Source organism: Rhineura floridana, chromosome 3 (genome assembly GCF_030035675.1).
Source record: "Rhineura floridana isolate rRhiFlo1 chromosome 3, rRhiFlo1.hap2, whole genome shotgun sequence".
NCBI lineage: Eukaryota > Metazoa > Chordata > Lepidosauria > Squamata > Rhineuridae > Rhineura > Rhineura floridana.
Window position 1 is genome coordinate 30623202 of NC_084482.1, and position 13475 is coordinate 30636676.

At 45.9% G+C, this 13475-nt stretch overlaps 2 protein-coding genes across 7 annotated transcripts in view; one reads left to right on the forward strand and one right to left on the reverse strand.

Moving 5' to 3' along the window:
• The window catches only part of RBMS2 (RNA binding motif single stranded interacting protein 2), a 114157-nt gene that overhangs the window by 98992 nt on the left and 1690 nt on the right, over window positions 1–13475 (forward strand). The gene's annotated exons all lie outside the window — the stretch shown is intronic.
• The window catches only part of BAZ2A (bromodomain adjacent to zinc finger domain 2A), an 85072-nt gene continuing 73013 nt past the window's right edge, over window positions 1417–13475 (reverse strand). For 5 of the 6 annotated variants that reach the window (XM_061615180.1, XM_061615181.1, XM_061615179.1 and 2 more), the window contains 9 exons: window positions 12368–12593; window positions 11724–11879; window positions 11456–11619; window positions 10432–10715; window positions 9404–9536; window positions 8870–9016; window positions 8323–8561; window positions 7564–7707; window positions 1417–5704 (listed from right to left, as the gene is read on the reverse strand). In XM_061615180.1, the coding sequence (XP_061471164.1) occupies window positions 5536–5704; window positions 7564–7707; window positions 8323–8561; window positions 8870–9016; window positions 9404–9536; window positions 10432–10715; window positions 11456–11619; window positions 11724–11879; window positions 12368–12593 (1662 nt within the window). In that variant the 3' untranslated portion in view covers window positions 1417–5535. The remainder of the gene's footprint in view (window positions 5705–7563; window positions 7708–8322; window positions 8562–8869; window positions 9017–9403; window positions 9537–10431; window positions 10716–11455; window positions 11620–11723; window positions 11880–12367; window positions 12594–13475) is intronic. The other variant, XM_061615184.1, reaches the window with a different exon arrangement.

The following is a 13475-nucleotide window of genomic DNA, read 5'->3' on the forward strand; positions in this document are numbered from 1 at the left end:
CCTTTCTGTTGTTGCTGGGTTATGTTAATACCTTCTCCCCCAAGAAGACATCCCTAGGAGCAAATAAGTGTGAAAGGGAATATGTTAGCCACTGAAGTCTTCTAACATGCTTCCTTCTCCTTTCCTGCTGATTGGAGCCAATCAGAGTGAAGGGAGGTGAGTCAGCCACTGAGAACTGTTTTCGTAGGATGCTGCAGACATTGGAACCCTACTGGGATCTCGCTGCCAAAGAAGTAAGGGGTCTAAGACTCCCCGAGACCCTGGACTTTTACACTGCTAAATCTCAGAATCTTGTTTGTTCTTTTTCTTCTTTTTGTAAAAAAGAAAAAATTCCAGCCCCTATGGTTGGGCCACACAAAGCTTGAAATAGGAAGACAGGATCTGATGAAATCAGAGCAGCCAGAATAGGACTAGACTTTCAGTGCCCTGTAAATTGCCCTTCCCTCTGCCTTCCATCCTTCCATCTCCATACTCTTCTCTGGTTCTGAAAAAAAAATCCAATCATTCAAAGTTAGCAGAGTTTATATTTCAATTCATTTAATGTTCCAGTCAGCGACAGCCATACCTTACCATGAGGCTCAGTCTTTAGACTTTGGATGCCATTCAGAGAAACAGAATTTTACACAAGGTAAGGTTTCCGGGCCTTTTTAAAAATGGCAACTTCTCCAAGATGTTGCTGATATAGCTCATTGCATACAGGTTCCCTTGGGCTGTGTTGTCAACAAGCCCTAAAGCACCAACTCTCAGAAGCCACCAAGAAACGGCGCCTGCCATCACGATGGACATGTTTACTTCTGTCACTGCTGGGGAGGCCAGGTTGAGCTTTAGTTTTTCCACCTCAGATGCCAAACTAATAAGGAAAGAAAGCAGCAAAGGCTGGCCTGGATTCCAGCTGTAGAGACTGGGTTTCCTTCATGTAAAACGCACACAGCTCTATTTTAAGCTAAATGCACTCCCCAAGGAAGAATGCCCAGGGCCTCTATCCCAAGAACTTCAAATGCCATGAGAAGTTAAATGACCACCTGTGTGGATCGTGCAATTTAACTGTTTTGCTTCGGGTAGTCTTGGGGAAAGCACTGGGCCACTTGAATGCCTCACCCACCATCCCCTCTAGATTTTGGGCTTTCACCAGGCACTGACTATGGAGGCACTTGCCATGCCTCTGCTTCAGCATAAAAAGCAAGAAGCCTTTACAACATTTTTTTAAATGAAAGCCTAAATATCCTCAGGATGCTGCATTCTGTCAATTGTTGAATACAAATAAACCGGGTCAATATTTTAACAGGGTACCAGGGCAGGTTGTCCAAGAGCAGGGAGGGAGAAGAGGGACCAGACCAAAACGAAGCCCAAGAGCAGTTAACATTCAGCTTGTAGCAGGACCCCCCCCCAAGAAAAAGACAACATGTGTCAAGCACATTCTTCTCTATCAAACGTGGGTTTGTTTGTTTGTTTATTCTTTGAAACTTGACAAGCACTCTAACATCTGTACTTGTGGAAACATCACAAGGAAACAAACAAGAATTCTAGACTTTTTTTCTTCCTTTTAAACCTTATTAAAAATGAGGTTGGTCCTAAAAATATAGAAAGAAATCAATTTAAATTCACAAAAAACTGTACATTATCAAAAATTCACTAAAACAAACACATTTGGTTATTCATATAAAAAGTGTGATCTCTCTCTTCCTGCTGTTCAGAGCATCTCACAGGATGATGGATTGGTTGGTTCCTTTCTGATAGTAAATCAAGATGACAGGGGAAGAAAAAGCCAGAAGTTGAATGATAAGGCCAATTCTAGTTGCAATTCTCAACATTCAGTTAAAAAAATCCATGTAACTTTCAAAAAGCAAGGTATTTATAAACTGATTGATAAAACCATAGCACATCCCCTCATGAAGATCAAGATTAGGACAAACCTGGATTCATTCTTTTAAGGTGTGAGGGTTTGAATTTAAAAAATTAACATTTCCATAACAAAACAAAACCCAACAATTAACACTTCCAAACTCTAGAGCTTTCTCATGGCTGAGAAAAAAACCCAACAGACCAGAAAAAAATACTTTAAAAAAAAAACACGAAAAAGAAGCTGTTACAGCACAAGTTTAGATAAAATATAAATATTTATGCATAATATAAAGTCAGTTTCAAATAGACTTCAAATCTACCTCTTTATTTTAAAAGCAAAAAAAAAAAAATCCCAAAATTTAAAATAAAATAAAGTTTGAGGTTATTTGATAGAAAAAGGCTACGTTTTGTTGAAAACAATTGGGATGGGAAGCGAGGTTGGGGTGGAGGAAGCACAGTAAGGAAGGTTTCAGTCTCCAGGCTGTATCACCTGTGGTTACGTTTTACTTACATCAGTGCTCTTGCAATTGGATTGGTCGACGCGGGTAGGGGAAACACACACACACACACACACACCCCTCTCATTCAAATGTAGCACAGGTGGAAGTGGGGGGGGGGGCAAGCCATCTCCTGATGGGACCCTGCCAGCCATTTATTTGCCCCTAAGTGATACCCGTAATTACAATGGTTTGAGGAGCTTGGCTGGATATGAAAAGCAGCTAGGGAGTTTAGGTTCCAGGAGATGGCTTTCTACCCTCTGATCCACCTGGTGGTGGAAGAAAAGTGAAAGAACCAAGTTGTTTCCTCTGATCTCTCCTATATGCCTCCCTGCACCGCAGCAGAGAATACTGGACCAGAATCTTGAAACAAACTGGGGGAAAAACAACAGCAGTGGCCCCATTCTAGCGCAGAGGCAGCTGGGGTGAACTAGGATATAAACCCATGACCCCTGAACATAGTACATGTCAGGTGACTCTGTTTCCCAGACAGCAATCTCCCTAGAAATCATTGCTCAGCAACAGTGTGAGGTGGGTGCTCTGGGATCAGCTTATTACTTGGAATGCAGATTGCTAGGAGGCATCCATGTACCAGGAGTAGGATGACTAGCGGAGAGAGGCTGCATTGCAAGAAACAAGATGGCCACCTTCTCTTATGCTTGTTAAAAGCTGCCTTATGGATTACTTTTTTTTCCTCAACCAGAGATCTAAATACCTTTTAAAGCCTTTGTTGCAATTCCTCTCTCGTTTCAACAAGCAACGAATGAGAGATGGAGTGACTGACGAGATCGCCTGGCTTTAGTCACAACTATTTGAATTTGGCAAGTGTCTAGTACCAGAAATCCGGGTGCAGGCTCCTGTCAAAAAAGCATCCAAGCTCTCTTTTGCACCAGCCTTTCCGTGCTCGATATGGCTACAGTCCTCCAGAACATCTCCTGCCTAGGTTTAATGGCGAAGTACTCCCATGTCTCCCCATTCATCCTGACAGAAGTTTGTGCAAGAGATGTTCTCAGGATTGTGCATGTTGCTAAATTATGTCCCAAAGCTAGAGTAACCTGTGCTTCACTGGAATAGTGGCTGGGGTGTGACCCTGTCACACAGAAGGCTCTAATCTTGCTCAGGCAGCTTCATAACAAGTTCTGGTTCTGGCACTGGGACAAATGATGGTTCAGTGCAAAAAATACCCTCGCCTACATGGCAAAAATAATTACAGAAAAATGGAATCCCGATGATGATTTCTACTCTGAAAATACTCAGAATACTCTAGTTCAAAAAGGGATTAGAAAAAAGGTTAAAGTGTTAAGAGCTTTCATATGGGGTATATATACGTGTGGCAATCTGGGAATTAAACACTATATAGAAAATGTAGACAAAAAGGAAAAGGAAATAACTATGAATTCCAGATCTTTAGACTGAGGGCAGCTGTGGACATTACACAGGGGTGACCCAATTGAAGCATGACCTTCCTCCTTTCATGCTTCCTGTATATTCACCCTAAGCAAGCACTTGCACACATCCTCCACAGTGACACACATCTCATCATGAAGGAGAGACACAACTTACTTACTTTCCCTTCACCTACATGTAATGTCCAGTCTAACTGAATCTCAGTCATGATAACCAAAGGAGGCAGCACTTTAGACCCCACAGGTTAAAAATACGGTCAGGAGATAAGAACTTAGATAGAAGAAAATGAAACGGGGACAGTTCTCCTTCCTTTCTAATGGGGTTAATCCCACATTTGTCTCAAGGAGGAAATTCCTACAATAGATTGGGAGTCATGTTCCAAGGCAGGAAACAAACAATCCCACCACGCATACAGATAGACTGCAGATCAAACTTCGTAGGCAGTAGCCATCCCTGAGGAATAATGCTGGGGCACAGCTGGGGGCGGGCAACACTCAATAAGGCCAGGATCACATGACATGATCTCCTGAAGTGCTGGAAGGGGTATCCAAAAATCCAGCCTCTCTCTCACAAAATGCAGGTTCCATCATCCCCACTCCTGTAAGCTCCTGTACTTTGGTCCCTTGAAGCCTAGTGATACATGCCAGCAACGTTACCCACAACCAGAGGGGAAATGAGCTGTATTCTTGAAGCCGAGATGAGTCTGCTCTTGGGCACTGCCATGGATTCATGAGGCGCCCCTGCTGAAGTGTTCCCTGTGGAGCCAGGGGGTGGGGGGCAGAGGTTAGTAAAAAAAGGTTAATTCAGTTGAATTGTGGTTTGCATGCTAAGAGGGGGAAAATGATCTGGCTGATATTGTCCTCCTGGTGGACATTTGTTCTGGATTATTCCCATTTTGTTCAACTCCCTTAGAAACTAAATCTGGAATAAACCAATATTGAACAAATGGGGATGATGTAGATTAACCAAATCTGGGAATGCAGACCCCATCTTCATGCACAGGAGCCAAGATAGGACCACATCTTGGTTAAGCAAAGGACACGTGGCTCGAAGGGATGAGACCCTTGGGAGGGAGCGCCCCTTGCATTCACATCCCACTCCCTGGCATCCCGCTCCTCCAAATGCACACCAGCTATAAGCCATACTCTTGGTTTCAGAAAGAACAACTGAAAATTGGGGGAAGGAACTGGCCACAGCTATGGTGGTTGTTCAGAAGGGGAGTGGAGAAGAAGCACGGCTGAGACAAGAGTTGGGAAGAGAGAAAGGGGTGGGGGTGGGGTGGGGAGGACAGAAGCAGCATGTTTTCAGTGTCATCAAAGTTGCCATTCCCAGAGGCAGGAGTGATCTGCTTTATACATTTCAACGCGACTCTAAAAAGGAGGAAAACTTAACGTCCACGTTACTGGCCATTAATGCATGGTACTGACACTGCACAGAAAAAAAGTGTTCTTACACATTCACTAAGAACTATTGCTATTATTAAATAGCCCCAGCTAAGGTGGGGTCGCGGGTAGTTGTTTTTCCATTTGGGAAAAAGGAAACTTTTTTTTTTTGGCTTACACAGTCAGAGAGTTTGTGTTGTTCGGAGCGAGGAGGTGGGTGGGGCTTCTGAGGATCCTGGCGGTGAGTAAGGCCGCCCCATTGTTAAATGCCAATCCAAGTCCAGTCATGGGGGTGGGTGGGTGGGAACATCAACCAGCAGGTAGCAAGATGAGCTCCAGAAGAGACAGGGTAAAAAGAGGGAGGACTTCACCTTTGGCTCCTCTCACCTCTTCCTGTTCTGCCAGCTTCATGGGTTTGTCTCCTGTTTTCCCTGATAAAACTCCTCCCACCGGCTCTCAAAAAACTGGCGCATGGCCAGCCCAGCCTTGCCCACCTCAGACTCATCCTCATTAAAGGTTCGGCAGTTGTCAAACACCAGGGCGGCATCAGCAGCAAACTCCTCACAACTTGTGTACCTACAGAGGACAAAGAGTAGCAGTCAGCTTCTAGGAAGAGGCTAAGAAGCCTACCACTCAGGTGGAAATAGCCGGAACACCACAAACGCATCACCTGCTGATGGGCATCCGCCATCCACTGAGCTTTAGCCATCTCTAATTATTCTGAATCATCCACCTCCCCCTTCCCTTTGGCTGTAATGCATGAGCAGATTATTACTGCTATATCTAAACTGCATGTATGACATTTATATGCCACCTTTCCTCCAAGGAGCTTCAAGTGGCACATGTGACTCTCCCTTTCCCCATTTTATCCCACAACAAGCTATGCTGACGGGCAGCGACTGGCCCATGGTCACCCAAGTCAGCTTCATGGCTTAGTGGGGATTTGAAACCTGGTCTCCCAGATCCCAGTCCAATCGTCTTAACCACTACATGGGCTCCTTTTTCAACAGTTACAGGCTGCGGCACAATCTGGAACTGTGACCTCCAGTTTGTATGAATGATTCCCTACTGGACTGCAGTAAGACACACACACATTTGGATCCCCCCCCCATTTCCCTTGCTGAGGTCGCCACTGTTTGCAGGTGCAATTAGGCAAGGGAGGAGCTGCTGAACATCAGCGGCTTGTAGCAGCTAAGCAGGCTCGTTAACAAGAGGACTGGCTTGTTTGTGGCCATCTCCCATCAGGCAGGCAGGCAGGCAGGCCACATGCCTGCTCGGTTGCAAACTCTCTTGTGCAGGATTAAAGTGAAAAGAACAGAGCTAGTGAGCGCTGCCTGCCAGTCCTACTGGACTCGGCTTTCTTACCCAATCCACCCAAGTCAAAACGTCTTCCTTCCTCTCTCGCTCTCTCCAAGGATATGGACAGAAAGAAAGTGGAGGGTTTCTCTAGTCAGAGCCCCTAATCAACAAGTTAAGAAATAGAAAAGGAAAGGGAAAGAGTAGGAGTCTTGTGGCACCTTAAGAACTAACACAAATTTATTTGTAGTGTAAGTTTTCACCTCATCAGACTTATGTAGTGCTATCCAAGTTGGTAAGTATATACACAAGAAAAAAAGAAATGAAAAGCAGTTGACATCACAGAGAAATAAAATTCTAAACATACAGGCTATGACATTTAAATGCAGTCCAACTGCACTGCTTACAACTTCCCCCCTGCTCTACGACTATGTGTATATTCCTGCCACCTTAGGATAATGCTCCATACATCTGGACTCTGGTCCACAAAAGCTCATGCCATAATTATTTATTGTGTTAGTTTTTAAGATGCCACAAGACTCTTTGTTGCTTTTGCGGCAGCAAACACAGCTACTTCTGAAGAAACTTTTTTTTTAAGTATCTTCTAGGAGTATTCCCGCAGAGGGTAATTTGTACATCTTTTTAAAAAGTTGAAACTCAAATTGCACACGACAGCAAAGGATTTACATTATCATATCCTACCAGCTTTTCCCAATCATCACTATCTCACAGCCCTCAGTGACCCCAAGGCAGGCCTTGCCACACATTCCTTCCCTCCACAGCATCTTCCAGTTTCCCCAGTAAGCCCTCTGGACAGCTCAAGTTTAGTGACTCAGCAAAAGGAGCTGAGCCTATGGGCTGGAATACTGCATGTGACTGCAGTGTGGTATGTGCTAGCTCCAGCCATACAAAAGGATCCCATTAATAGAACACAAAACTCCCCAACCAGGGCCGGCCTCCACCGTTAAGAGACAGAGTGGGGAAGTGGCCTCGGATGGCACATGTTGAGTAGCAGTTCTTTAAGTGTATTTATTTTATTGCATTTATATACCGCCTCATAGCCGAAGCTGTCTTATCCATGCAGTTTTGCAAATACTTTTAGCTGGCCCTGCTACTGACCAACTCTTCCCTGTACTCACCCGCCCCGCAGCAGCTGCGCCCTCATGGTGGCAAAGTCCATCGGGTTTTTGATGATTTTCCGGTAGCCAGGCACTAGCCGGGGGTTAACCGGTTCAAAGAAAGGCCAGGCAGCTTCATGTGATTCCATCTCCATCAAGATGATCCTGACAGAAGGGGGCCAACACAGAGTCATGGGCTAATCAAACTGAAGAGCTTACCCGTCAAGGTGAAAAGGCCTCCCAAGGAGCAAGGCAAAGGGACTCCAGAGGAGATTTGTCCACCCACTTTCCCCAGGGCAAACCAAGCTCAATGTACTTTTGTTTATTTGTAGTATTTATAGTCTGCCTGCTGACTGAAGAGGTTCTTGAGGCGCCTTACAAATACACCTAAATAGGCAAGAGTCGCTAAGGAAGGGCAAAAGTATACACAGGTTTGCCCCTCGGATATTCCAGCTGCTTCTCTGCTTCTGAATCTCCAGGCCATGGTGGATCTGAGAAGGTGGGGCTGCCTCACCCGGCTGCCACAGCTGATGTTGCCCAGTTTTGGCTCCCGGTGGCGGATGCAAAAGGCACTGGGGAAGCCAAGGGGTTTACAAGCCTCTCTAGTCCTCAGATGTTAAGAGTTGCCACTCTGGGCCACAGCAAGTCTCAGAGGAAGTTATCCTGTCTCCTCTCAATTCCAACTTAGCTGGGGCTTAGCCCCATTGGCCATGCTTTCCCCTCCCTCTGCCTGGCTCCATACCCGTCCCCCCTGAACACCAACTTTGAGGGGACACCTACTCGCAGAAGGTGAGGTCAGCACTCTGGCCTCGTGTAGACACTCTTCTTCGCTTGGAAGGAGAGAGGCCTTCACCCGAGTATCGGGGCGGTACATTTGCCAAGTGACTGCGTGGCTGGGTTGCTGCTGACCGCGATCGAGGACTGAGCTCATCCTTCCCAAAAAAAGCCCCAGAACTACCACCTTTCCGCTTCTTGCCACGGCGTGGAGAGCCATAGTCATCTTGATATTCTCTCTGCATCTGCACCAGAGTGAAAGTGTGAGGGGGCAGAGAGAAGGGAGAGACAGACTACTATCAATTTGTGAATGTAGGAATCCCATTTCAGGGAAGAGCTTCCTAACGTCAGAGTACAAAGCGTCTAGAGCTATCTGCTAGGGATGCTGCAGGTTCCCAGACTGGTGCACCCCCACACACAAGCAACACTCAACACTCCCTCCCTTGGAATACATCTCAGTACAAATGGTGGGGCAAAGGAAGCCCTGCCAGTTAAGAAGGAAAGGTCAGGGAGTTTGGGATGAGACAGATTCTAGCCCACATGGAGCCAGCACCTGAGCGATGCAGAGAGAGCAGAACCAGTCACCGGCTGGCACCTCGGTCATCCTGGGCCGGTGGCAGTAAAGGTGGCAGCCACGATCGCAGCTATCGCATAGCAGCAGGTTCTCATCATCATCCCCTTTCCGGCACACTAGGCAAGTCTGAAGGGCAGGGAGAACAAGGAGGGATGAGGACCAGCACCACTCAGAGGTCCAAGGCCAAAGTTGAGCTCTAAGAGCTCTCCCTTTTCCCTTGCCCCCAAATTTAGTCCCTTCACAGCTAGGGTCATCCAAGCCACATCTCTGCTCTAACCAACCCATTTGGAACAGAGAGATCTTTCCGTAGATCCCACAGCTGCTTCACTTCATGCTAGTACCTGCTTAACCACACACGTATCTCTAAAACAAGCCCACAAGGAAGATCAACTCTCTTCTCTGCACCAAGATTTTTGCAAGTTACCTATATTCACTTTGATTTCTTCATTTGCAGTTGCTTATATCGCCTACCCCAAAACAGCTCCCTCCCCCAGCCCAGTGCTCCTTCCTCACCGCTCTAACAACTGATTTCTCCCAGGCAATCGAACGCTCCAGCTGGTAGATGCACAGAGAGACTTGGGCTGCACTATGGCATCTCTCCAAGGTCTGGCGCCATGTCCGCATCCGAGGCGTGATCTCATATGTACTGCAGAAGAAAAAATAATCTGTTAGATGGGGAAATGTCAATCCTGCCCAGCCAAAGAAATAGTTCACTTGGAGGCTTTCTGCGGTTATTCCAGACGGAAACATACTCAGACAGAAAAAGGCACTTCGGCACATCACCTGAATCTCTGTGGTGGAGTTGTGAGAGAAACCCAGAATTTTTGGCTCAGAGCCTACCTGCTCCAAACCACCTACATCCCTGTTATATTTAGTTCTCAACTCACTGACTTGATTTATCTTCCACTGTTGCCTAGCTCATAAGCATATATTGTTGTTAGGTAAACGTTAGATATTTGGTGAACACTGACATTTTTTTGTAAGCCTTAAAGGCATAAACAGGCCCAGGGGTAAATAATCACAGAATCAAGTTTCACAGCCAAAGGAATGCCTCAAGTTCAAAGTTCATTCTCATTTCCATCATTTGTAGGAAGAGGGCATTACCACAACTCAGGCCCAAGTGTCAAAAAAGAGATTCTGGTCAGATAAGATTTCCTGCTGGGCCTTGTACAATCTTAAAACTTACTGATGAATGCCATTATCCACCACATCTACTGGAACACATACATTCACTACTTTCTATTGCCTAAAAAACCTCATGTCAAAACAACCAACTACAGCAGCTCACATCCTATTATCTTCCCAATGCAATCAGACCTGGAAGTTATCAGAACTCCTGCCATATTCCATAGCCATCCCATTTCCAGAGGAGTTTTTAAAAATATTAAGGTCTGTGGATTTTAAATTTTTTATTTTAATTTCAGGTGACTTAGAGGTCCCTGGTCCAAAAAGAGAGGTAAAATGTTTGTAATAAACCTTGATTCTCAAAGTTATGGGTAGAACCCTGGCAATTCAGACAATAGTACAAAAAATGCACCTACATTTCTGTGGCACCCAGCTCAACGGCACTGGGGTTACTCAGCAAAGCTTTTTCTACCACCACCTCATGGGGGGGCCAGAGGGGCTCTCTGAGGTATCTCCGTTCCAAGTTCTGCTCTAGATCTACCAAGCGGAGTACTGCTAGGTCTAAAGGGTTGCTGGCTTCACGCTGCATAGCTGGTCCTTCACGCCAGTTTTTTACGGTGATGTCTTCCAGAAACTCCAGCTGATGCTCACAGTACTGCAAGTCATTCCGAACAGAATCAGGATCTGGACTTGTCCAACCCTGGAGGAGAGGCAGAACCATAAACAAAGCAAAACAAAAACAGTGGTATCAGGGCAGGAGAGGAAGAAGCTTTTGGGAGTCTTCATTCCAAGTACCAACCAAAACCAGCCCTTGCAGCTATACAGCTTTTGAGGTTGTGCCCATTTGACATTGGCCAGTGAAAAATATTGACAACAAATAGAGATGACACCTGTGGCATAGGTACCCAAAGGAACATCTGAAAAGAGCCCTTCACATACCAGAACACTCTCCAGACTTAAGCCCGGCCATCAAAATGAGGAACCTTTTATTCATATGGTAATGTCAATGTACATAGGATTTTAAGGTATGACAAAAGAGCCAGGTCTCTGCTCTCAAGGAACTTACAATCTAACACTGACTAGTTTCCTATGGGGCAATGTAGCTGCAAGGGTGCCAGCTGGAAGCAGTGATCTATCAGGGGAATAATGCCCACAAGCAAGAATGGACATGCAAAAATAAAAAATTTCCTTCTGCGCTCCATGGTAGTATTTTAATATGGCCTGGGTTATTTCTCTTACTATGACAACCCTCAATTTTTTAACTGCAGAACCAAAGAGAGATCTTCATGTAGGTGTTGAACTGTCATGGCAGATCTAGAGATTGCCAAGCACCCCCAGAAGGACCTGTGCAATGTAAGGCTCCCCCATCACATAAGAACAAACGGTGATCAGGAGGGACTCAGTCTAATGATCTTGATCTAACTGGATCTTGGTACCTACTCGGATCTGTAGGTCAGCCATGAGTATCCGCTGTTCCAGCTCCTCTACCCACTGAAGTACAGACAGGTCTGCCTCAAAGGCCCGCTCAGCCATCGACCACTGGGCCAAGGCTTTCCGAGAGACAGGGTGGCTGGCATCCTCGGGATGAGTCTGGAAGATGGGATCTAGGTGGGAAGGCCAGAAGAGACAGTCAGAGATTTAGGAACGTGGCAGCACAGCGACTAGGGCTCACCGCATCCCTCCAGCCCACAGGATGGGAAGTTCTTACCATTGGCAGCTTGGGCACACACCTCCCGTAGGTACTCTTTGTGCTTGATAAGGTGCTTATGCAGGGCTTTTTCACGGATCCCTCGTGGGTGCAGTACCTGCACCACAGCTTCCAGTTCTTCTGGATCCTGCAACCACCACCAGCCACTCTGCATCTCTGCAAGGAAAGGAATGGGAGGAGGAGGGAGCTAGCTCAGAGCCTGATGTTACTGATTAAGCAACAACATAGCTGATCTGCTAGCTCCCAAATGATGCACTCCAGGACTTGCAACAGGTCAGCATACACAAGAGGAGTTGCATATCGACAGCTTTAATGGTTCTAGAAACCTTTACATAATGCAGAATATAATCTCTAATGCAGCATTCAAGGGAGCTGTTTTTAAAAACAGCAGCTTTCCAGTCCTCACACTAAGCAGAGAAAAACATGAAATTGCAGTGGCAGTTTCTACAAGGCCTGACAAACTGAAAACAATGTGGGGTGTAGGAGATGATACTGCCACTCAGGACATATCTCATCTTCTCTTCCTACAAATGACAAACCATTTCATCCTCCTTAGAAGTCCTTCTCCAGACCGTGCATCAGCAGCTTAAGAATATGCACAGTCCAAATTATGCAACAAAAAATAAAATACAGGTTTCCCTTACCAGGTGGTATAGGCTGTGCTGTCAGCTGTGTCAAATATTTCTGCTCAATTTGCTTGAAGAGTTTAGTGGGGGGGCGCCCCCGTCGTCTCGGCTGCCCTAGAGGTTCCTGGGCTTTACTGGGAATGTCCTTGGCTCTGGTGCATGTACTGTGGATCCTGGAGCTGGAATGGAGAGGGGTGGAGGCCAGTGGTGGCAACGCGGGGCTGGCGGTGGAGAGGCCATTCAGCTGTGGAGAGGGAAAGTTCAGGATGCATCAGAATAGGCATGGGCTCTCACAGGGCTCTCGCTAATGCACCTAAGTGGACTTGCTATCTCCTCAAGTAGCTGCCTGGCTGTTTTCTATCAAACCAACACTTACAGTGTTCTATGAGAGTTTAAGAAAAGATCAGCTAGTATCTAAACTGAAGTCTTAAATTGTTGTCATGTTGCTAGATATCATATACTAGAGGAGGGCACCAGGAAATGGTATATATTAGCAAGGTAAGAGGAGAACCTGATTGAAGGCAATGAGATCAGCAAAGGATGTTATAGATGATCTAGACTGGGGTGGGGAACCTTTGGCCCTCCAGATGTTGCCGAACAACCCCAGTAAGCACAGCCAATGGACAGGGTGATGGGAGTTGTAGTTCAGCGGCATCTGGAGGGCCAAAGGTTCCCCACACCTGATTTAGACCAAGCTAGTGTCCTGACACAGTAGAGGCCTATACCTAAAGCATAGAGAGAAAGATACCTTTAGTACTTTTGCCTTGAAAGCCTCCCAGAAGGAGATCCAACTACTTTACTAGGAAGCTCATTCTAAATGACTTTCAAAGTCAGGAAATCCTTCCTGAGGACAATTCTAAATCTAAGCTCTCTCGAATTCTAACTCATTGCTTTTTATGCTGTCCTCCATGAACAGAGTGAACAATTGTTTCCTTTCTGAATTACATGTATCTAAACATAAGGCCAGTTCTTGTCACAAAGGGATTCTGATTGCTGCCTTGGACAGATCAGAAATACCATTCCCACCACAAAGCACAAGTGCACTCATGCAGGCGCAAGCTGCAATTGTTATATGTAAACAGATATGTAGTAGCAGAGCTTGGAAACGTCACATTTTTCAACTACA